The sequence below is a fragment of the Typopeltis vanoorti genome, chromosome 1 (genome assembly GCF_054136105.1).
Source record: "Typopeltis vanoorti isolate ZY-2024b chromosome 1, IOZ_Tvanoo_1.0, whole genome shotgun sequence".
NCBI lineage: Eukaryota > Metazoa > Arthropoda > Arachnida > Uropygi > Thelyphonidae > Typopeltis > Typopeltis vanoorti.
In genome coordinates this window covers 23704726-23730738 of record NC_143549.1, presented here as the reverse complement: position 1 = coordinate 23730738, position 26013 = coordinate 23704726, and the positions used below count along the sequence as shown (strand labels likewise).

Below are 26013 nucleotides of genomic sequence, written 5' to 3'. Positions count from 1 at the left end.
GAGACATGGGCTTCAGTCATTTGCTGCACACGCAGAAAGTTCTGTTTGTACATGCCTTCTCATGTTTGTGATCTCATTCCTGACAGACTGTCTTAGCACCATAGTTGTGCCTCTTAGATAAGCAGTGTGGTTATTTTTACACTAATTAAACACCTGCAATATCTCATGTTTTGAGATACCATTCAACTCTCCTGTTTTCAGCAGGCTTCTTAGATAGTTGCATGGAACATGTGGTGACATATGCTATCCAAGTATTTTGTATATATATATATGCTGTGTGCATATGTGACATTTACGTTCATCTGTGTGAAGGTTTCTAATTTAGTGGCCAATATGTATAGGTCTCAGAGGTGCCTTTCTGTATTTATTAAAAACTTTCCTTCTAGCCAAGTGTTCCAAGTCTGAGTGGGAAGTATGTCATCTTGGCCATTTTATCAAGAAGAGGATGTTCCCCCAAGACTGTCTTAAGTGGGAGTAAATTGAGTCACTAAACAGCTTTCTTCCACTGCTCTAGATGTCGATGACTTTACTATTTGCTGACACTGCTCGTAACATGGGATTGAAAGGTAACTTCTGCAATCAGCTGACTATCTTTTGATTGGCGCCTCATATTGGATTCAGGTTTTCAGCAGAAAAAAAGTGTATCTGCCAAAAAATGGTCTTTATCCAGATCATGAGTTAAGAAGAGAACAAGCTATTTGTTATTCCAGGAGTATTAGGAGCCAGATTCTTGAGACTCATCTTTGACAGAAAACTTGCATTCTTTGCACATGCTCATCAACTTAGAGAATCTCTGCATTATATCCTCTACTGGATGGATTGCAGATCGATCTTTATTGTGTGCTTATACCTTCCAAGTTGAATTATGGATCTCAAGTCTGTGGTCTGCATGGTGGCATAACCTTCAGTGGTTGGATTTCATCCAGCATCAGAGTATGTGAATAGTTACTTGTGCCTTTCATACACTGCCCACTCAAAGTCTTCATGGTGAATCAAATGAGCTGATTCTATCACTTAGACAGAAACAGTTTCCTTAATTGTGCTCTAAAAATAAAGTCTCTTCCAGAGCATCCCATGTAGTCTAGTATCTTTTCTCTGTTTTGGAAAGCACAAACTCTCACATGTCAGATTGCCATACTTCCCTTTGATGTACAAGCTATTGGCATGAATGTTGACAACATTACCTTTGCTAAACATAGCAGTATTTCCCCATAGGATTACAATCCATCTTACAATCTCTCACTTTGTGAATTATAGAAGTTTCTTTCTCCATATGTCTACTTGGAATTGTTTCGTGCATAGAGCAACTCACTCTGATTTCTTGCCCTCTGCACTGATGGTTCCAGATCTGAGTCCCTCTGTTGGCTGTGTTTCCTGACATTCTCTCCAACCAGATCTCACATGATTGCAGGAATTGTACATCAAGTTACATGCCATTCAGCTTGCACTTGTGAATATAAAAGAAAACTGCTACAAAAGTGCAATTTATACTGACTCATCGAGTTCTTTGCAGGCCATTACCTAGCTTGTGTATAATCTAGATCCAATGCTTTGTGAGGTTTTACAACTGTTGTGCAAAATTAAGTCCCTTAATTTTGATGTTTGGTTGTACTGGATTCCCATACACATTAGGCTACATGTGCAGCTGCTAGATCAGCTGATACTTTTTTTTCATCATACCATTTAACAGTCCCATATACAGACTACATTCAATTTAGAAGATCAAAGTTAATTACCCTGGCAGGAAGCACTGACAAACAAATTGTATGAGGTTAATCTTGAATTACAATCTAGTCAATGTAGAAACAGAAGAGTAGTAATATAGTAGTAGTTGTTATTGCTAAGATCCACATAGCTCATAATCATCTTGCACATTTGTATTTCCTTAGGAGTGAAGCCCCATCTATATGCAAAAAATGCAACATGTTTAACATTTCATATTCTGATGGAGTTTGAGCACTTCATATGGGAGAGGAATGAAATTTTTATTTATTATTATTATTACTTGACACCTCCAGGGAGTCCACTGACTCATTGAGGGAGGGCACCTACTCTACAACTGTCTCTACCACTCAATCCAGCAAAGAACTGCAACTACACCAGTGCCATCTACTGCCCATCACAATCACATATATCCAACATGCTCATGGCAGGATTTGAACTTGCAGCCTTTTGGCTGGAGAGCAGATACGCTAACCACTCGGCCAGCAAGGCTTAGTAAAAGTTCCTGTAGTATGTAACTAGAATAGAACTTACGACGCTTTTGTTCGGGTGATCTAGCACCATAGATGGCACTCACTACTTCCAAGCTACACAAGTGCCTCTGGCAAAGCCACATACGCGATCAGATGGTATCAATCTTATACAAATTTCATGACATTTTAACTTTTTACAAAAAATTAATTTATAAAACACATTCGATTATACATTCTCCTTATGTGCAGATACTACATTGCTTAGCTTAATTTTTTGTACATAAAATTTTATTTACTAACTTATCTCTTTATCACTATGAGTACCTTGTGTACTGATGTAACCTTTTATGTGGTGCAGTATAATGCTTGCTCTCCTTGTGTAGTAAACCATAAATCAACCAATCATCATGAAATTACATAATAAAATAAAACATTACAGTAAATTATGTTCAACGTGGTTTACATTACGCTTGTATTCATAATGATCAAAGTGAAAAGAGAATGAGAACTGAAGCCATCTGAACAAAAGTTATAAAGTGCTTCTGTTCTCTCTCTCTTTCCAGCCAGTCACATGTTACTGTTAGGATCCCCAAGAACATAGTCATTGACACAATTATAAACAAACCTAAGCAAAAGGCAGAGCTCGTTTCAAGAAGTGAAATTATATATCATAGAGTGGGCTTAACAAGAAATTATTGGATTTAAATTTATCACTAACATTAAGATATTTGCATCTAGAATTGCACATAGAGACATATACTAGAAAAATGATTACATGCATACAATGAATAAAAGTGTGTGTGTGTGTGTGTGTAAAGGGGAAAAAAATCAAATTAACATTCAGTTCTACCTTATTTTTCAAAAAAAATATATAATAATATCAGTCCACTTATCTTTTTGAAATATATTTATATTTCTAGGTTAGATTCCAGTAGTCGAAGTAGCCAGCCATCCTGGCTTTCTATTAGCCTTGATGCTGCTCTAGGTTGCCGAACCAATGTCTTCCAAATCCATCGTCATGGACATGGTGCTGGCACAAAAAAAATTAATGATAGGCATCCAACATCAAGTCCATTGTCATCTGCAACTGGCAGTATGCCTGTTGTTACCATCCATCCCCAGGCCTCTCCAGTAGTATGTAGGTTAGTATACAGTATTTAGATTTAAATTAAAACATTGTTATCTGTGGTTATTGGTTATTAACAACATCAAAGGATTAGTAATCTCATGAGGTCCCCACTATTGCACTCTGTTCATTGAACTGTGCCTTAAACTCATTCACTGTTTCCACATTCAAAAAACATCTCCAAATCGAAGAATCTTTATATATATATATATATATATATATATATATACACACATAAAAGTTTCGAACCTTTTTCTTTTATAAAGATCAGTTAGCCATGTCATGTAGAGTTAGCTGTTTTTTTCTTTTCCCTCCCTCAAAACATGCAAACTGGCTGACAACACCTGCAGTTAATGAACATAATTAACAGGACTCATAGGCTCCTTTGGCTGTAATCCAAACCACATAAATCCCTTCTCACAATTTCCTTACAACTTCCAGTGAATTCTTTTTTTACCTGTATCTAGCATTCCCTGAATTCATCTTCATACCTAAAGCATTCATAAGTTAGTCATCTCTAGACCCTCTCCAATAAATCCTCATCCTCTTCAAAATGGGACGCCCATATCTATGCAAAATATTCCATATGTGTTAGGTCAAAAAATGCAAAGAATTAATAGGTGCTTTAGCTATTTTTGGAGAATTTAATTATTAGAAGAAATATTTAATTACTTGAACATTTTAGTATAAAAGATCAATGGAATGAATAAATTGTCCTTCAGCACTGTCATTTTTTATACCCAAAACATTAACATCCAGATTGAATATTCTGCTGAATTTAGAGAAGTTCAAATCTACCCAACCTTAGAGAACCATTCTCACTTTGGGTGGCATGTTAGTTTACCAGAAACTTCTATAAAATTTTTGAAAATTGAAAATTTCTCTGTGCATTTTCATAGGCACTGAACTAGTTTCCAATACTCTTCTATTTAAGCACATTGCAGAATAAGCAACTGCTAACATTAATTTTCCATCATCTTCAAATCTGCAGAAACAACTTTCAGTCCATCCACCTCTGTCTTTTGGAACATAAAAACTACACCTCTCATATGTTTGAGACAAATGTTGATATATTTTGTTCTTCCTTTCTGTCTGAAGAGAGTTAAAAAAATAAAGTTTAAGGAGCAAAGAATCTGCATCAAATTTTGCTTCGACCTCAAAAAATTGCTGCAGAATTCTACTAGAATACTTAAGAAAGTGTTTGATGATAATGCTATGAGCCATATCAAAACTTTTTTGTGGTATAAATGCTTCAAGGACAGATGTACGTCTATGAATGATGAAGAGCATTCCAGATGATTGTTGACAAGCACACCACCAGAAAAAGCTCAAAAGTGTGCTCACAAAAACGTTATCCTTGTAGATCATAGGTGAACTATTCATGATGTTTGTGAGATTGTAAGACATCATTGTTTTCTTCAGGGAGTTCAAAGATCAAACTGGTGAAGAGCATTCCAGATGATTGTTGATAAGCACACCACCAGAAAATTTTCAAAAGTGTGCTCACAAAAACGTTATCCTTGTAGATCATAGGTGAACTATTCATGATGTTTGTGAGATTGTAAGACATCACATTGTTTTCTTCAGGGAGTTCAAAGATCAAACTAGAGGTGACTGAAAACTTCATCTTTAAGGTCAGAACTGGTGATGAATCATAGATTTAGTTATGAACCTAAAACAAAGCAGCAGTCATCATAGTGGAAGTCAGAAGTGCCAATTTACTGCAGCCAAAAAAAAAAAATATATATATATATCAAGTTCACAGCAATGTCAAGTCAATGTTTTTTACATTTAAGTCATTGTCGACAAGGTTCCTCCTTGCTGGTCAAACTCTCAGCAGAAAATTTGATTGTGAGGTTTTGAAATAGCTGTGGGAGCTCAATTTCACCCCTCCATTTGCCTGATGTTGTCCTCTATGACTTATTTCTGTTCCCTAAGATGAAATGCCAGCTTGAAAGATGGCATTTTGTCATGAATTGAGAAGATTCAGGCACAATTGCAGGAGGTGTTCAACAGTCCCATTTGAGGACATCCAGAGATGAATGGAATCATGAGAAAGAACTGCTGGGATCACATTCCCAAGTGGATTACTTCAAAGCAGATGGGGAAACTAGGAGTTTGAGTAAGGAACTTTTTCATAGTCAAATTTCCCAAACTTGTGGTACTTATAAGTAAAAAATATGGTTATATCCTGTACATGCTTTCCTCATAAAGAGATCCATAAAGCAAATGGATATCTCCAAATGGCACAATATTTAATCAAATTGATCATGTGCTTTTGATAAGACCATCATTGAGTATTAAGTCTTATATAGAAGATTATATAGAAGAGCTTGTTATGATTCTGATCATTACCTAGTCAAAATATAGGTGCAGAATATTTGTGAAGAAACAAGAAAGACATGAAATAGTGCTAAAGCGGAACTTAAAGAAATTGAAGTTAAAACCAATTACAAGAACAAAATGGAAAAAAAAAAAAAAAAAAATAGAGGCTGAAAATGTAGATTAGAAAGAAGTTGGATACATGTTAAGCCATGTATTCTGAGTATCATAAAAGAAACTCTGCGATACCAAAATAAGCAAAAAAAAAAAATTTGAGAGATTTTGATGAAGAATGTGCTCAAACAGTAATAAAAAGAAATAAATCATGCCAAGAATTTATTCCATTATCAACTAGGATTAAAGAAAGAAAATATAAAGAACTGAGACAAGAAGCAGATGAAATTTTTCAAAGGAAGAAAAGACATGCCCTTATAATTAAAATGATATGCACAGTAGAACATGAAATGAAGAACAAGGGCAAGCTTATAATACAACTAAACAAATCAAGAGGATATAAGCCTAGTCTAGATTCAGAGATGGACAAGGAACATGTTTAAAAAAAAACAGAGAATTTCATGAATCTGCTGAATAAGAATGTTTGTTCTGTAAATCAAAATTATATACCAACTACTATTGATGGAGATGATTCTGTAGAGCTCTCACGGCAAGAGGAAAGTAAGTAGATGATACTGTATGAAATATATGTTTATAGTTATTCCACAGGTACCTTTAAAGATTAAAACATATGAATTAATTTTTATCATGTGGAAGAAAGAGGAAATGCCAAAAGAATGTAGAAAGAGCATAATCTGAACGGTTAAAACAAAAAAAAATCAGTACAGATTGTAGCATATGTAGATGATAACATGTCTAGAAGCAACATATTTGGAATTAGAAAAATCAGTGCAAGAGAGGGCTAAAAAAAATTTATCAACAAAGTTGATAAATAACTAAAATAATGATTAATACCAGGCAGAATCAGTTAACTGATACAAATGTGAAGATTTGGAACCTTGAAATAGAAAAAGCAGAGCAATTCACTTATTTACTCAATTTTTGAATTTATGCAGTTCACTCAAAAGATATCCATTGAATGCTAGAATACAAATATATAAATCATAATTCATCCAGTTGTTACCTACAGATGTCAAACCTGGATATTTACGTCAAAGAGTAGAGAATTTGATTTCAGCATTTGAAAGGAAAATCCTGAGACAAACATTTCTTCTAGTGAGTGAGAATGGTGTCTGGAGGATGCGATACAACAATGCGTTATACCAGCTCTATAAAAAACTTAATGTGTGAAAATTACCAGAATCGTCAAATCTTTGATGCAAAATTTTCTCATGTACCAACCGAAATTTTTTTGGGAACATATTATTATTTGGTGCCTTTTAAGTACTTGGAGAACCTTTTCAAAGAATCAAATATCACACTAGAGTGGTAAAATCAAAGAATATTGTAGGAGTGATTATTGTAAGTCATGTAAGATTGAATGAATGTAAAAAATTAATGATGGAAGTTGTACTTAAAAGTCCTTCTATCCTGTTGATAGCGTGGATATTTTTTATTTGCCTTTAAGTGTAATTCTAGCTGCCATATGCAGCTATAAAAAACTGCGTCTTTAAAAGACGCGGTTTTTAACATCAGCCAAAAGAGTAAACACTAATTCTGAATTTTTTTTGTTTTTTTTTATAAAGAGCAATCAGACAAACGTTTTTCCAATATATTAGTGCACACCAATCTCATACTCATTTTACTTGACAAAAGCACAATAAAAGAAAAAATTAAAGATATTAATTCTTAATCCCTTAATAAATATACTTAATAAGTAATACATAAAAATTACAGATAAAATAAAATGTTATTTTACCTATATAATACATTAAACAGAAATTAATCTTTACCATTTTTTAGGAGAAAATGCTAAATCAAAACTAGAGAAAGAAAAATATGGACTTTTTTTTTATTTAGCATCAATGAGACTTCTGCTGCTGTATCACCGATGACAGATAATTTATATCAGGTTTATATCTTGTAACCTCTAGAGATATGCATGGTACTAGTTTCATTTGTAAGGCTACTCCTATTATGAGACTTAACAAAGTTCATCACTGAGAAGTGATTCACAAGAATATGTAGATGAAAAAATGGATAGTAATGCTGTTGTAAACAGCATTACTGAGGTCGACAAATTTCCGCCTCCAAATTGAGCTGTTTTGAAAATCAATCAACTGCATTTCAAAATTATTCATATTTATTCACGAAAACATCTGCAAGCTTAATTCATCCAGTTTTATAGTGCCAGGAAACTTAATAAACTTTGCAGTCTTCTAATTCTCTGAACTTAACAAATCTTAGAGAGAACCGATCAACAGTCCAACATAATGTTTAAAAATATCTTTTGAAGTCATTGGCAGTCTGTTTTGTCATCCTTTTGGGGATCATTGATGTATTTCTTTAGGTTTGGAAAATATCTAAATTTCTCACTGTCTATATCCCTCTTAAAACCTCATCATCATCAAATTCCTGCCATGTACCCTCAAGGGGTGTACAGGATGTGACAGTACTACATGAAAAATTTACATCATTACTAACTTCCTATCTACAATTTTCCTCCAAATCAGTCTGTTACTTGTCAAGACTCCAACATCATCAGATCTTATATTTCTATCGTCTAAGGCACTTTGTACCGTATCAATCCACCTATATCTTGGTCTTCCTCTGGGTCGTTTTTTTGCCAACCTGGCAGAGAACACTTGTTTTGCTAATCCTTCCTCTCTCATTCTACTTAAGTGACCATACCACCTGAGATTAGCTCTGCTAACGCATTCCTGGATGCTGACAATGTCAAGTTCTTTCCTAATATCCTCATTTTTAATATGATATTGCCATTGATGCCATCTGTTCACGCCTCTAATCTTTCTCAGGACTCTCATATCTGCAGTCTCAAGTCTTTGGTCAAGTGTTTTACTTCTGACCCAGCTCTCACATCCATAAGTTAAAACTGGTTTGAACACTGTTTTGTATACAGCTAATTTAGTGCTCCGACTAATTTCTCTCTTATTCCATATGAATTTATTCAATTGACTTCCCACCATACCAGCTTTGCTGATTCTGTTGTCTATTTCTATATTTAATTTACCATCTTCAGTAAAAATTGTGCCTAAGTAGCTGAAATGTTTCACTTGTTCCACAGGTTCTCCATTCACAACACAGTTGACATTTTCAATGATTCTACCTATTTTCATTGTCTTTATCTTTTTATTGCTGACCTTCATACCATGTCTATTACAACAGCTATTCAATTTAGTCAGAGAATCTTGCAGACTTGTAGCGGATTTATTTAGAAGTATAACATCATCCTCATAAAGCAAAGAGCTGACATTAACATCTCCAATTTTGATATCAGGTTTAATACCACTTTCCTTCATAATGTGATCCATATAGATAATGAATAACAGAGGGGATAATGTACATCCTTGTCTCACACCAGATTTAACATTAAACCATCTTCCTGTACTTCCTTCAATTCTAACTGCTGACTTACAACTCAAATAAAGACTAAGTATTGCTTGATATAATGCCCCATTGACACCATATAACTGCAACGTATTGAACAGCTTCTCTCTTGGGCACCTTGTCATATGCCTTTTCCAAATCGACAAAACTTCAATACAGATCTTTGTTATGTTCCCATGCTTTCTCCACTATTTGTCGTAAAGTGAAGATCTGAGCCTGACAGCCTCTATTTGGCTTGAATCCAGCTTGTTCTTCACCAAGCTTTTCTTCCACAATTCTTTTCAACCGTTTCTCAAGTATACTTGCATAGATCTTGCCAGGAACACTCAGTAGGGAAATACCTCTGTAATTCTCACATTCAGTTTTATTTCCCTTTTTATATATAGGTACTATGAGAGCTCTACTCCAGTCATCGGGAATTCGTCCCTCTGTCCAGGCTTTCTGAACTATGCAGTGCAGCCACTGTAAGACTCTTATACCACCATACTTCAGCATTTCTGTTCGAATATCATCTACTCCTGCTGCCTTTCCACATTTCAAGCCTTTGATGGCTTTTTATACTTCAACTCTCTCTTAAAATCTCCTAGCCTCATTTAAAATCCTTTATGTAATCAAACATAATATCAAGAGTCTTATCAGATCCTTATAGTTTAAGGTTCAAGTTATTTAAATATTCACAAAAATATGCAAAAAACATCAGTTTACAAACCCACACGTTATCATACATTTTTGAATTTGACATTTAATAAGATATTTCTTGATTAATCAAAAAGAGATTTATCTCATCCAAGCATTCAACAAATCATTTCAGAAGAAGACCTCGACCAAGCCAAGCCAACGAACATTGTTGTACATTATTAGTCCTTTGTACAATGAATCCACCTCATTCAATAGATTTTGAAATAGTCTTTTATTAAAAGCATATGCAAAAATGTAATTAACAATGTTGGTTACTGTTTGCATCACTTCTTGAAGTTCCTTTAGGCCAGCTTTTGCACATAATCTCCTCATGTATGACGCAATGAAACCTATCAGGATGACCAACATGTTTTGCAAACAGATTCATAAATCCTGCTTCCTTACCGTTCATGCTGGGTTCCACCATCTGTTGTGACGGATACCTCTTTTGAAATATCAATTTGTCGAATAGATAATTTGTTCATAACTGCTTTACATATTTCAACCCCAGTTGTATGCTCGGGTAGTGTTACAAGGTTTATCATCTCATAGCATACTTTGTCAACCCACAAAAAACCAAGCATAGCTGATGATGTAATGTCTGTACTCTCGTTAACGCAAATAAAAAATAACTTACATGAAGCCAAATCTTTTGTTAATTGTTCTGTTGTATTTCTTTCCAACTTAAGTATCCTATCCTTAACTGTTTTTCTACTCACAGACAAATCTTTAATGCACTGAATAATTTTTAACTTTTCTGAAAGATTGTCAAGAAAGGAAAGGAACACATTCTAGCCATGCTTTTTTAATATAATCCCAATCACTGAGTGGTTTTCCATGTTGGGCAATAACTTTTGAAACCTCAAAACTAGTAGCAACTGGTCTTGAGGTTTCTTGGAACTAGGCCTACCTGAAATAAATTTCATCAATGCATCAGACCTTTTTTGAAGACAAAAAACCTCTTAGTTTTATTGCTTAAATTCTTATGAACAGTTTCAAAATGTTTTGTTACATAAGAAGTTTAACAAACAATTGATTCGCAACATAAAATGCATAGTGCTTTATTATCTTTCTTAATCATACCAAATGTTTCAGTCCAGTATTCTCTAATATCTTCTTCATTTGAAAGTCTGTGTTTCTTTGCTGGTAGTTGTGACATTCTGTACAATCTGTAAAGGTCAGAAAGCAAATAAAAATAAAAGAATAATGGTGTGTGTGTGTGCGTGCGTGCGTGCGTGCATATATACATGTGTTCGTGTGTGTATGTATATGTGTATATATATAGCATAAATATGAAGGTACATACAAAAAAATAATTGCTTTCTTCATACAGCTTTCAACTTTAATGAAAATTGGATCATAGAGTGCAAAAATGTGAAGTATGTACACAAAAATTTATAATTTGGACTCAAAATCTCATCATAATCGTTCTCTGCATGCACCTACCAAGTTTAAGCAAACCAAAAATTAGTACAATTATAAGCCTACCTACACATGCAAATGAAAGAGCAGGGTACGCATGCCATCTAATCACGTGCAAAGAACACCTCATAATCCTGAATATTGATAGTACATCTCACATTACTTTAACAATAACTTATGTTTATGTCAATGTAAAGAAAATTTGCATTTATATCTAATAAATTAAACATTAATTGACTATAAATACTCATCATCATCAAATTCCTGCCATGTATCCTCAAGGGGTGTACAGGAGATGACAGTACTACATGAAAAAATTATATCATTACTAACTTCCTATCTACAATTTTCCTCCAAATCAGTCTGTTACTTGTCAAGACTCCAACATTATCAGATCTTATATTTCTATCATCTAAGGCACTTCGTACTGTATCAATCCACCTATATCTTGGTCTTCCTCTGGGTCGTTTTCCTGCAAACCTGGCAGAGAACACTTGTTTTGCTAATCTTTCCTTTCCCATTCTATTTAAGTGACCATACCACTTGAGATTAGCTCTGCTAACACATTCCTGGATGCTGACAATGTCAAGTTATTTCCTAATATCCTCATTTTTAATATGATATTGCCATTGATGCTATCTGTTCATGCCTCTAATCTTTCTCAGGACTCTCATATCTGCGGTCTCTAGTCTTTGGTCAAGTGTTTTACTTCTGATTCAGCTCTCAGATCCATAAGTTAAAACTGGTTTGAACACTTGTCTTGTATACAGCTAATTTAATGTTCCGACTAATATCTCTTTTATTCCATATGAATTTATTCACTTGACTTCCTACCATACCAGCTTTGCTGATTCTGTTGTCTATTTCTATATTTAATTTACCATCTTCAGTAAAAATCGTGCCTAAGTAGCTGAAATGTTTCACTTGTTCCACAGGTTCTCCATTCACAACACAGTTGACATTTTCAATGATTCTACCTATTTTCATTGTCTTTGTCTTTTTATTGCTGACCTTCATACCATGTCTATAACAACAGCTATTCAATTTAGTCAGAGAATCTTGCAGACTTGTAGCGGATTTATTTAAAAGTATAACATCATCCGCATAAAGCAAAGAGCTGACATTAACATCTCCAATTTTGATATCAGGTTTAATACCACTTTCCTTCATAATGTGATCCATATAGATAATGAATAACAGAGGGGATAATGTACATCTTTGTCTCACACCAGATTTAACATTAAACCATCTTCCTGTACTTCCTTCATTTCTAACTGCTGACTTACAACTCAAATAAAGACTAAGTATTGCTTGATATAATGCCCCATTGACACCATATAACTGCAGCGTATTGAACAGCTTCTCTCTTGGGCACCTTGTCATATGCCTTTTCTAAATCGACAAAACTTAAATACAGATCTTTGTTGTATTCCCATGCTTTCTCGACTATTTGTCGTAAAGTGAAGATCTGATCCTGACAGCCTCTATTTGACCTGAATCCAGCTTGTTCTTCACCAAGCTTTTCTTCCACAATTCTTTTCTTCTCAACCTTTTCTCAAGTATACTTGCATAGACCTTGTCAGGAACACTCAGTAGGGAAATACCTCTGTAATTCTCACATTCAGTTTTATTTCCCTTTTTATATATGGGTACTATGAGAGCTCTACTCCAATCATCAGGAATTCGTCCCTCTGTCCAGGCTTTCTGAACTATGCAGTGCAGCCACTGTAAGACTCTTATACCACCATACTTCAGCATTTCTGGTCGAATATCATCTACTCCTGCTGCCTTTCCACATTTCAAGCCTTTGATGGCTTTTTCTACTTCAAGTATGGATATGTATTCCTGACTGCATGCCTGGTCAGTGTTTTTTATCACTGTGCTGTCATCACTGCTTGTTTCATTTAGCAGTTTTTCAAAGTAATTACTCCATACTTCAAGGATATCTTTTTCTCCTGTTTTCATTTCACCTTTATCATCTCTAATTCCTTTTACAGCACTCTTTCCTCCATTCCTAAGCTTCTTCAACAACCTCCCGAATATTTTGCCACCTTCTTGATATTTATTTTCTATATTCTTGCCAAAGTCCTCACATGACTTTTGTTTAGCTTTCTTACATTTGTCTCTGTATTCTGTAAGAGTAAAAGCTGACTTATTTGCCAGGAACTTTTGATATGCTTTCTTCTTTTCCTTCACTGCCTCTTTAACTTCCTGTCCACCAGGGAGTTCTGATTGTTTTTATCCTTGCACACAACCTCACCAAATGCCTCTCTGATTGAATCAATCAATGTTTTCTTCAGGGTTTGCCATTGAATCTTCAAGATTTGGTCCTGTTCTCAAACTCTTTCATTTTTCCTTGAATAATGGTCGCATTGATTGGAGTGAGGAGAGCACACACGGGAGGAAGGAATTGGATTTTATGCGGTTATCGAGGGATAGCTATCTTCGACAGCATGTAATGGAAAATACTAGGGATCAGAGAGTGCTTGACCTAGTAATTTCATCTAAGGATTTGGCTGTAACAAATATGACCACATTGCCACCAATCGGTGAGAGTGATCATAGGGTCTTGACTTGGGTGGTGGCTAAAGGTGTAGAATTTTCAATTAAGACAGGGTACATGTGGCATTATCGGACTGGAAAGTATGACAAGCTTAGGAGTTTGATTGGCTCAGTGCCATGGCATGTACAACTGCAAGGACTAGAAGTTGATAGTGCATGGGAGGTAGTTAAGAAGTGCTTGCATGAATCAATGGCTGACTGTATACCTAGAGTCCGAATAAATCAAGTAGGGGTTAAATGGATGAATAACACCATTAAGCTTGAGCTGCAAAAAAAGAAACAACTATGGAGGGAATTTAAGGAGAAAGGTGACCGGCAGGCACACGAACGGTATAAAGCGCAGGCTGGAAGGGTGACGAGTGTGGTAAGAAAAGCAAAAAAGGATTACGAAAGAACCATGGCCATGTGGGCTAAAGAGAATCCTAAATAGTTTTTTAGATATGTAGCAAGTAAAAGGAAAAATTGTACATGGCAGAATGATTTTAAAGAATGCCGATGGTAGGGAGGTAACTGAATCAGTTGAGATAGTTGAGTTACTGAGTGAGCACTTTGCAAAAGTATATCATCCAGGTGGTGACATTGCAGAAACGAATAAACCAGTAGATTATACGGGAATTGTGGTTAATGAAGTGGAGGTGAGTAGTCTATTGCATAACCTCAATGTCAATACATCTGTGGGATTGGATGGTATACCAGCTCGTGTTGTACGAGAAGCAGCTAAAGAATTGTCAGTACCCTTGACCATTTTGTTTAATTTGAGTCTCGGGTCTGGGTTAGTCCCGAGCGGGTGGAAGGAGGGGAAAATAGTTCCACTGCATAAAGGTGGTTTCAAGACCGCTGTTGTAAATTACCGACTGATTAGCATATCAGGAATCATTGGCAAGGTCTTAGAGAAATTAGTCAAGAAAAGAATACATGATTGGATAGATGAAAATGGGATATTGTACGGGGGACAAAATGGTTTTGTGAAGGGTAGATCATGCCTCAGTAACTTGCTCACGTTTTATAACACAGTGACAGCTGAACTGGATAGGGGTAATGGGTTTACAGTGATACTACTGGACCTTGCCAAGGCCTTTGACAGGATACCACATGGAACCCTAATCAGTTAACTGGAGCAGATGGGGATAGATATAGGGTTGGTAAGATGGATAGGAGGGTGGTTGAAAGAGAGATACCAGAGAGTGATTTATTCAGGAGTGGAGTCAAATAGACGTCTTGTGACTAGTGGAGTGCTGCAGGGCTCTGTTCTTGGACCACTGCTTTTCAATTTATTCATCAATGATATTGGACATGATTTGAGATTAAGTGTTCACTTGTTTGCTGATGATGCAAAGTTGGGTAGAGCAATTGTGATTGCACAGGATGTCAAAATTTTACAGGATGATTTGGATAGTTTGGAGGACTGGGCTAGGAAAAATGGATGTCAGTTTAATGTGGCAAAGTGTAAGGTTATGCACTTTGGGGTGAAAAGAATAGCAACAGTATATCGAATAGGTGGAACCGTACTCCAGAAGATTGATGAGGCCAAGGATTTGGGAGTGCTGGTGGATAGGGAGTTGAAGTTTAGGGGGCACATTGCAAAAGTAACTAAAACAGCTCACCAAATCACTTGGCTTATAAAAAATACTTTAACATGCAGAGAGAAGCAAGTTGTTGTTCCTCTGTATCGAGCCTTGATAAGACCCCATCTGGACTTCTGTGCCCAGTTATGGGCACCAGGGTTTCTTCATGATGGGGAGGAAGTGGAGAGGGTCCAGAGACGAGTGACCAAGATGATAGCAGGTCTGTGGAATGAACCTTATGAGAATAGGTTGAGGATTTGTGGGTTGCAGAAATTGGACGATAGGGGAAGGAGGGGTGATATGATTGAGACATTCAAATTACTGAAGGGTTTTTATAAGATTGATCCAGAAGATATTTTTGAAAATATGACTGGTGGTGGGAGTACTAGGGGCCATGCATGGAAGCTGGGCAAGAGCGTGGTTGACAAGGGTGTTAGAGCTAGGTTTTTTACTTGGAGAGTGGTGAATGAGTGGAATAAGCTTCCAGAGTCTGTTGTGGGTGCTACGACCGTGAATGAGTTCAAGGCAAGACATGATAGATACTGTGTGATTGTTGAATAGTTGTTCCAGACACAATGTTAGGGCCTCCCTCGATGAGTCTGTCGACTCCTTGGAGTTTCCCGGAACAATAATAATAATAATGTTTGCGTATTTTAGTCTATAGTTCACATCTGAGAGCTGCTCAACTTTTATTCACCTTAAAACTTTCTTACATTTCATTCTTTTCAATATGAAATTCAATTTTATCCTGCTCAAGACTAAATAGTGATCACTTCCAATTTCAAATCCTCTGTACACTCTGGTGTCCTGCACCAGGGAGAAAACATCACTATCAACAATAACATAGTCAGTGAGACTTTTCTTATTCCTAGCCTCTTCTCTCCATGTGAATTTGTGCACATTTTTATGTTGGAACATGGTGTTAGTAATAACCAGTCCATGTCCTGAGCAGAAATCCAACAGATATTTGCCATTATTATTAGCTTTGCTATTTTCTCCAAATTTTCCCAAAATATTTTTGTATGTCTCACAATTATTTCCTACTCTGCTATTTAGATCCCCAACAAGGACCAACTCTTCCTTTTTCATTGTGTCAGTTGCTTTTTCTAAAGCGTCAAAAAATTCCTCCACTTCTAACTTAGTAGAACCTTCTGTGGGACCATAGGCACAAATAAGTCTCATTGTCCAGTTCCCCATTCTGATATTTGCCTACATCACTCTACTTGAGACTGCCTGCCATTCAAGAAGATTAGCCTCGTATTCTGTGTTGAATACTATGGCTACTCCTTATTTTCCTTGATTGTCATTGCCTGAATATAACATTTTGTATTTATTGCTCAGAAAGATCTCACCAGTTTTGGTCTTTTTTGTTTCAGTCACCCCTATTATGTCGATCTGGTACTTATCTAAATCCTCAGCTAGCTCCATTTCTTTGCCATTCAGGCTTCTTACATTGATAGTACCGATCTTTAACTCTGGTGATGTTGAGTTGGGGTTTGTTTTCAGATTTGTTCCAGTAGCTGACTTTTCGCTGTTCGCCCTGGTTCCCTGGAGAAAACAACGGGGACCTTGTTTAACCTGGCGATGCCCCAGCCGGCATGAAATTTTGTCATGTTGTACCATCATTTTTTATTTTGGTTTAACCAATAAGAATACAATTTGGTCAGCTAAATCCCAAATTGCCAGCCCATTCTCGTTCGTTCAGTATCAAAGTAGATACCCAACAGGGTGCACCACAAGAAGGTGAGGATTGGACATTAGGTCAGAAGCCCTGGTCGGTTCTCCGCATTCCTTTAAAGGCTATGTGGAGGTCTCCTCTCAGTTATACAGCTTTGACCCTTAAGCACCCCTTATAAATACTTCCATTCCTTAATTTAATGACTTAAGACTTAAATTCAAATCCTCATGTATAAACACTTGAGAAAACTAAAATTCTTTATGAAACACGGCACGACATGTCTGGCTGCCGGGCGAATGATGCAGCAACTTAAAGGGACAAAACTTATACGTCAGTATAGCACTGAGATAGATGTCTTGGAAATAGGATATTTGTTTCATTTTCTTATTATGACATGTCTGGCTGCCTGGAAAATGATGCAACAACTGAAAGGGACAAAACTTATACGTCAGTATATCGCTGAGATAGATGGCTTGGAAATAGGATATTTATTTTATTTTCTTATTACTTTTTATTACTAAAACAGTTGATAGTGTTTGTTTCTATTATAATTTTTTGTTGGTATCGCTCTGCTGAATAAAATTGTATTCTTTTAAGTTAAAATATACAACTCAGTGAAAATGTTGGGTATGTATATTTATTTATTTAATTTTTAAGGTGAGCCCTATTTAAGGTGAGTGAAAATGTTGGGTATGTATATTTATTTATTTAATTTTTAAGGTGAGCCTTAGGTTGCATGCTGGAAAAAAGTCGTTAGCGTGCCACATTGGCACACATGCCAAGAGCTTGAACTTGATTATTATGAACTTGATTATCCTAGACCCCTGGTCTAGGATAATCAAGTTAAAAAAAAGTAGCTTTTTTTTTAATGGAAAAATGACAGTATTCTTAAGAAGACAATAAATAGTGAAATTCTTGGTAAAAGACCAAAAGGAAAGCCTAAAAAAAAGATGGATAGACACTGTTAGTCAAGATAGCAACATCATATTACAATGTCCAAACTAGAGAAAATATAATTTTGGACAGATAAGGCTGAAGGTAAATTCAGTAGGCCAAGGGTCAATTTAGGCTGTAGAGCCATTGAAGAAGATTCATCTTTAAAAAGTGTAATAAATATGACTGGTGTGGCAATCATGGCATCATTTTTCTCTCTCATATCTATTGTTGGGCAATTCCCCCCCCCCCCCCATAGTTCCTAATCAGTTTGTCTCGTCCTAAAATTCTTCAACACGCTCATTTGATGCAGTTTTGGGCACTCTTCTTGATATTGTTCACTGCATGACTTCAAGGAAAATGTTGTGAACAAAGTTATCCATTGGTCATTGGGGATCTAAAGAAGCATTTTATTCTTAATTAGAAAGCTCATTCAGAAATTCTATCGAAGATTGCTTATCTCCCAGAATGCATGTTCAGAGACTGCAGTATCTGAACAGTCATAAGCAGTCACACTACCACCCATCCCAGCAGCATAGCACTCTCAAAAAACACTATTTCCCTTGGAATCTGAACTCAGTTACCTTTAAGACATTTTTTTTAGCTAGTAGCTGCAACCACTATAAAATAAACAAAATACTGTATGCCTCCTTCAACTTACATTTAACAAGATAGCTAAAGTTCTCTGCAATCCTTGGACCCCACATTCAGTAATTACTTTCATCCATTTTCTAAGAATCAGTTTCATCCTTTTGTACTTATTGGAGTATAAAAGTTTTCTGTGCCTACTCTGAACAGACTGGTAGATCTGTTAACATCCAACCTTGAACACAAAACTGCATCTGCAATTATGTGTATGACAAGTCAAGACTGGCAGACCATACTCTAAATATTCCTTCACACAAGGACTAAATTGAAGATGACAACTGTTCTACACAGCAGTCCTACATGTCTGAGTGACTATTTTAGAATCAGCACCAGCTATCAGTCACTCCTATAACTCCCAAGTATGGCTGTATTAATTTTCCAAAGATCTCAGAGATAATCCTAAGACCATGTAAGCATGAACAGCTCACTTAGCATTGCTGCTATCTGGCCTAGAGGGTGCCTTGTTGTGCAGTTCAAATTTGAATTGTTTCCAAAACATTCTAATTGAGTGCTGTGCCAACCAGTGAAATGTTAGAATGCTCAATTTTTTGTAAATTTTTTGTAAATCTGTTGCCTTGTAGTATTTTTTTGACTAAATTCACTCTTATTCCGTATAAATAGATTAACTCCCAGTATTCCAGATTTGCTTATTCTGTTGTCCATTTCAAAATAGCATACATGTTCTATAGGTTTTCATCCAGAATGCTGTTGATAATTTCAATATCATCCCCTCCTTTTTTGATTTTGACGCCAAATTTCTCGTAGAAGTTATTTAGTTGTGCTGAAGTTAGTATAGATAACATCATTAGTATAAAGAGCTTAAGATTAATATCTGCAAGTTTTAATATGATGTTTAGTTCTACTTTACCTCTTAATGTGATCTATATTGATAATACCATTAGAAATATGTAAGTCATTGTCTTTCAATTGATTTTACGCTAACCTATGTTCATGTACCTCCTTCAATTTTAGAAGTTGTAGGTCAACAGTTAGCTGGTTATATCTAATATATATATATTCATTAAATTCCTGATATATATCCTGATGGGTGTGTACAGGATAATATGATAGTACTACATGAAAAAGTTACATCATTACTAACTTCCAATTGATAATTTTCCGCCAAATTAATCTATTTTCTGTCTTCTAAGGCACTTTTTGCTGTATCAATCTATGTAGCTCTTGCTCTTTTCCTGTCACACTGGCAGAGATCACTTGTTTTGCTATTCTTTCCTCTCCTATTCTGTTAAAGTGGCCATACCAATTGAGATTAGCTCTGATAACACATTCATGAATGCTAACAATGGTAACTTCTTTCCTGATATCTTCATTTTAAGTATGATACTGGCATTGAGTTGAACACTATCTTGTATACAAGTAATACCTTTCTTCTTCCATATAAATTTATTCAGTAGGACCATTAGGTACAAATAAGTCTTATTGTCCAGTTTCCCATTCTGATATTCATCCACATCGCTGTTTTTGATATTGTTTGCTATTCAGTAAGATTATCCTTGTAGTTTTTGAATAGCTGCTCTCTTAGCACCTTGTCATATGCCTTATCAGGTCTACAGAGTTTAAATATAGATCCTGTTATGTTGCTATGATATTTGTCTTAAAGTAAATATATGATCCTTACAGTTGCTGTTTTGGCCAAACCCAGTTTACTTCCTCAGGTTTCTCTTTCACAATTTTTCTTAACTTCTGTAAGTAAGCTTACAGAAATTTTGCCTGGAATATACAGCAAATTACTCTGTTATTCTCACTGGGTTTTTTACTGATGGGTACTATGAGATTTCTACTCCAATCATCTTAGCATCTGACTTCTGAATCATGCTGTGGCAGCACTGCATAATTCAGAATAAACTTTTATTCCCATATTTGAGTAGTGAGTAATGTATGTTAAAAGTAAAGCTAGGTAACTTTTAAACCTTCTAACACATGGTCTTTTAGGGAACAATGAAAACAAACCAAGGCTTCTTGACTAGTATTTAACTCTTGTGGCACACTCCATTAGCATCCTCCTTGATAATAAATTAGCAGTAGTTCTCTAGCATTTTAGAATTTAAAATGCCAGATTCCATTCACAATAAAAGTGCATGTGAACTGAGTCTCTGTGTCTATGTACCCATTGCTTTGCCCTTCATATAGATGTAGGAATTGAAGTAACTTTTGGAATAGGACTGGAGAACATGGTTACCTTAAATGTGTCCGCTCCAGAACAGAAACAATCAAACATCATGACAGTATGCTGATGAGCATTGCAATTTTCTCTCATTCTGAAATCAAAGTTTAATACACAAATTTGTCTCCAAGGGAAATTATGTTAAATTCATGAAAATAGGTGTGAAACAGCATGGTGTCATCCTTGCTTCTTTAGTTAGCTCTAGGTAATTCATTGTATCTGTCATTCAGATAGATGGAGTAATAGTAGAAATGTGAAATATTTTCCCTGTCTCTAACATATCTCAGAAAATGATGACATTAATGAGGAAAGACATCATGGTTTTGAACATTTCGGTAAATGAGTTTTTGGTTATTATAGTAACATTTGCAGTAACCGAGCACTTAGTTTACAAAACGTTTGTTATCCAGCTATGCTAAATGGTTGCATCATGTTGACTGTATAGTATGCCTGCTAAAATATTATCTACATTGCTTTCAAATAATCCTAAAGATTCATTAGGAAATTCATTGGGCCTGTCGATTTGTTTTGATTGAAGCTGGATATACTGTAGAAGTATTGAGATAACTATCCACCACAAACTTCATTGGATTTTAACTATAAACATTTCATACCTATAAACATTTCAGAAATTCTCATTCTCCTTCAAACTTTTAGGAACCACAGAATCAAGAAAAGAACATCTATAAAGAAATAGTTCATTATGTTACTGGCTCCTAGAAGCTCATTACCATTGCAGTAGGTTATTATGTAGATTGAGCTAACCAGTCATGTCCACACCCATAGATCAATTTTGGAAGACAATCTTATTCATTTGCAAGTAGGTTCTTTCTGCTAAAGCAAGTAATATCTACGAGACCAGTATATTACTTTTGTTAAGTGGATGCATTTATCTGATTTGCTTTGTGTGTGTGTATTGGGGGGTGGAGTAAGTTCTTTTCTGAAAGAAAGACACCCTTGCTACCTCTGTCAATTGGCTGACTTTTTTTTAATTTTATAATTTTATCTGAGTATGTATGGAATTAGTCAGTAAACAGTTTCTTTCCTCTCTCTAGAATATATTAGATGTCTTTTTTTGATGGTTAAATAATAAGGATAGATTATATATTGAAATATGAGAATGAGGTGCATATTACCACAAAATAAAAAGCTTTTGCAGCAACCTGAGACCATATGTTTTATATTAAATATCAATGCTTTAATCATTTGGATCAATTTATAATTTATTTATTTATATATATATATTTGTTTTGTAAGAAAAAAATAAAGTGTTATGTATATAAAAATAAATAATCTTTAAGTAATAAAGTATGCAATAGGAGAATATACTTTTTGCAAGAGCTAAAATCACTTATAAAGAAAATTTATTCTCCATTTCTGAGAGCTGAATATGTTATTTTTTTTTAATTTTATGTTTCTTATAATATTACAGAAAATTAATAAACAAATAGCATGTTGTAGTAATTTTTCTTTCTTTATTATTATGCATTTTTTTAACTTCCTACATAGTTGAAGCCAAGTTATATGATAGAACGTTCCCTCTAATTTCTATACATATGTAATTTTTTTATTATATTTTTTTTATTCAGGCATGTTTTGGACACCCTAATATCTCTTGCCAAGACATTTCCTCTTCATTTTCTTCCTGAAAAATCAAAAGATGATAAATCCAGAGATTCTTCTGGTGTCTTAGATGTGAGGCTTCAGCAGTCAAAAACTGGGCAATCAACACCTGTCAAGAATGATTCAAGACAATCAACTCCTTTATCCAGGACTGATATTGCTAGTGGTCCAGTTTCTCAAGATACAGACTTTTGGGAAGTACTGGTGAAATTAGACTCCCTTAGTACTAGTAGGAAAGGTAAAAGTGTTGTGAGGACTCACAGTGCTACTTCAGCAAACTCTCTCAATACCACTTGTCCTTCATCTGAAGAGGAAGTAAAAACTTTAGGATTTGAAGCCTCTCCTCTGGCTCAGCTAATTAATTTGTTATCGCATCCAGTTGTTAAACGTAGTTCCTTGTTAACAGATCGTTTGCTGAGGCTTTTAGCACTAATTTCTTTAGCTCTTCCAGATCAAGAAGTTACACAAAATTCCAATCAGTTTATTGATGCTGCTGTCCCTTCTGCTTCACAAGAAGTTGGTTTGCTTGCACGGGCAACAGAAGCTCCACCTTGTGGCAGAGAAGAGTTTCCAGGAGAAACAGAATCCTCTTCTATTGGTAAGTAACTTCATAATTGCATACAGTATCAAGGCTGAGACACAGTTCTTGTAAACACTGAACTGTCCACCCAGTTCTTATATGAAGCTGTGCATGACCTTTTCTCATGTGCAAAGAGAGTTTGGTCCTAGTAATCTGAGTGGAACCTTCTATGGAAGAGCTCTACTTTCCTTCCAGAGGCAAGCTTAATCCTCCTTGCTAAATTATTTTCACAATTTTTAATTTAAATTAAAAAGTAACATGCAAAACCTTTAGCTGTTTGTTTTCAAATCAAGGTTAACCAAAATTGTGTACAACATCTTCATGTTTTAAACCATGTTTTATTAAATTGGAAGTATTTTATTAAATACTTACCATTTTGCACAGTCTTCATCATCCTTTCACATGGCAATTTTTGGTGTATGGAAATTTTTTAAAATTTAATTCGAAATTCTTATGGAAGGTAGTTGATAAAATCTAGAGTTTAGAATCTGAGAAGTGTTTGTTAGAACATATGTCCAGGAGCAAGAAAAAGCTTTGTGCAATCTTCAAATCTTTATGCACACATTCAGAACTTATTATTTCTGACCTGTCAATTTCCCATATTCTTTAATGAATTCTATCATGCAGTGAGGTTTTGTTATTGGCTGATTAGGCTGCCTATCTCTGTCTTAATGGTTTTGTGCAATTTTCATGAAGTATGATCATCTTGCACACTTTCCACCTGTCCACCCATCTGATGGCCATGTTACTAGTATGTTTTACCCCCTCCCTCCTACTGTCACTTATCAATGATAACTTCCTGTGAGCTTCCTTGGTCACTTTTGCAATATCTCCTCTGAACTGAGCACTACCTCAATTCTTATCATCATCAATAACTTGGGTTCAATCAGCATATTAAGCAGTTTGTAATCTTATCCTGTAATGCATCTCTGTACTTGACCACACTAAACTGGTATCTTTTGTCCATACTCTCAATATATTATATATATTGAGAGTATGGACATTATATATATTGAGTGATATATATAGATAACTAACAGATAAGGCTTAGGTGTTGATGGTTATTCATGACTTATTTTGAACAGTATTAGCATCGCCAAACAATTTTATCCAAAGATGTTTTATTAACTCTTTATATTTCACTGAATTTCAAATTGGCACCATCAGAGCACAACAACACAGCTTGTATACATGACAGTATACATTTAAAAAAAAAAAAAACATTGCTGCTATGTGGGAGTTGCTCTTAAGATAACAGTCTCCCAAATTTTTGGCAAATTAATGCAACCATATTTGTTTAGGTTAGGAGAATTCTTCAAAGCCACTGCTGACTCAAAAAATAATCTTTCATATCTGTAAGAACTTCTAAATAGCATATTAATTTTCTTTCATCTAATCCTGTGTGAAGGGGGTGCAATGAGTAGTCTTCCACTCCTGACTTTCCATAGTAATAGTAGTGAATGTATTTTTTATGTTCTTCCAGGTGAATGTTAACGATCTTCCTGTTTGTCCATAGTCATCACAGTCACAGGGAACTTCATATACTTCAGGGTGTAAAGGGTGAAATTTATCCTTAGGCAAGCAGATCGGAATTGCTAGTTTAACTGAGGTTTGAATGTGGTATGAAGGCCATGTTTCATCAGTTCTTTGGCCATCTCTTCTGGTGTACCTCTGACATAGAGGATAGAAATGGTAATGTTGTGTTCTTGTGTATTGGGGGGGGGGGGTAAAGAAGCTGTGTAGTATTTTATCTATTTTGTTGGAATTGTAGCTGTTGGCCAAGAACATATGGTGCACATATTTGAGTTCTGTGGACAGAGATGTATTGTTAGAACAAATGGCTAATCTTGATCTATGATAATGTCATGGATCAAGAAGATTATAACAGAAAAATGCAAGATCACCTATGTGACAGTTCTACCAAATTATTGATTGAGACCCACTATGCCTCAAAGGGAAAAAAGTCCAAAAATTACTGAAAAAAGTGACTTCCTGGCCAAAAGATATAAATCCACAAACCTAATATCTCCCTTTGCCCCCAGTCAATAGCATAGATAGTCCTATGTATAATATAAACTGGCCCATCAGTTAGCCAAGTCGCTGGCCTCCCTTACTAGCAATTCCTCTACTTTTTGTAAAAAAAAATTCAGCCCATTTCAAAACACTAGTTGAAAATCATATCCTTCTCATATCATCTAATCATATTCAGGCATAATTGTTAGTTTGATGTCACCTCTTTATTTATCAATGTACCACTTATAAACACTCTTGATTTGATCAAGTCTACCCCCCCCCCCAATATCTTTGAATTATTCAGATATACTATGTGTGCAGGTTACTTTACATAGGGAGGAAAAGTCTACAAACAGATTAATGGTACTGCTTTGGGTTTCCCCCTTTAGCAAACTTTTATATGGAACACTGAAAACAAAGTTCCACAGCTGCATACAAGCCACTAGTGTGGTTACAATGTAGATGATATGTTTGCCATTTTGGCCCTATGGACAAGATGCATTTGTCACCTACCTAAACAGCCAACACCCCAAAATCCATTTCACAGCAGAAAAAGAATCTAATAACTGTTTACCATTTAAGACACATTAGTCACCTGCCTTTCAGATGGGTCATTATCTTTTTCCATTTACAGAAAGCCAATGCACACAGGAAGATACCTACATAAACAATCACATCATCATCCAGACAAACAGTATGGCATTTTAAAAACTCATACGCACAGAGCTAGAGCCAATTGTTGTAATGATGCCGCTCTGTCCACAGAACTCATATATTTACACCATACATTCTTGGCCAATGGCTACAATTCCTACAAAAATAGATGAAATACTACATAGTCCCATTACCGTCCCTCCCTTCCCTAACACATAGGAACACAAAATTCCCTATGTCATAGGTACATCAGCAAAGATAGCCAAAGTACTGATGAAGCGCGGTCTTCACACTACATTCAAACCTT

At 35.4% G+C, this 26013-nt stretch overlaps 1 protein-coding gene across 1 annotated transcript in view; it reads left to right on the top strand.

Moving 5' to 3' along the window:
• Positions 1–26013, top strand: part of HUWE1 (HECT, UBA and WWE domain containing E3 ubiquitin protein ligase 1) — a 1068888-nt gene that overhangs the window by 755876 nt on the left and 286999 nt on the right. Inside the window, exons 73-74 of the mRNA XM_090396304.1 lie at positions 3116–3337; positions 22426–23057. Of these exons, the coding sequence (XP_090252430.1) occupies positions 3116–3337; positions 22426–23057 (854 nt within the window). The remainder of the gene's footprint in view (positions 1–3115; positions 3338–22425; positions 23058–26013) is intronic.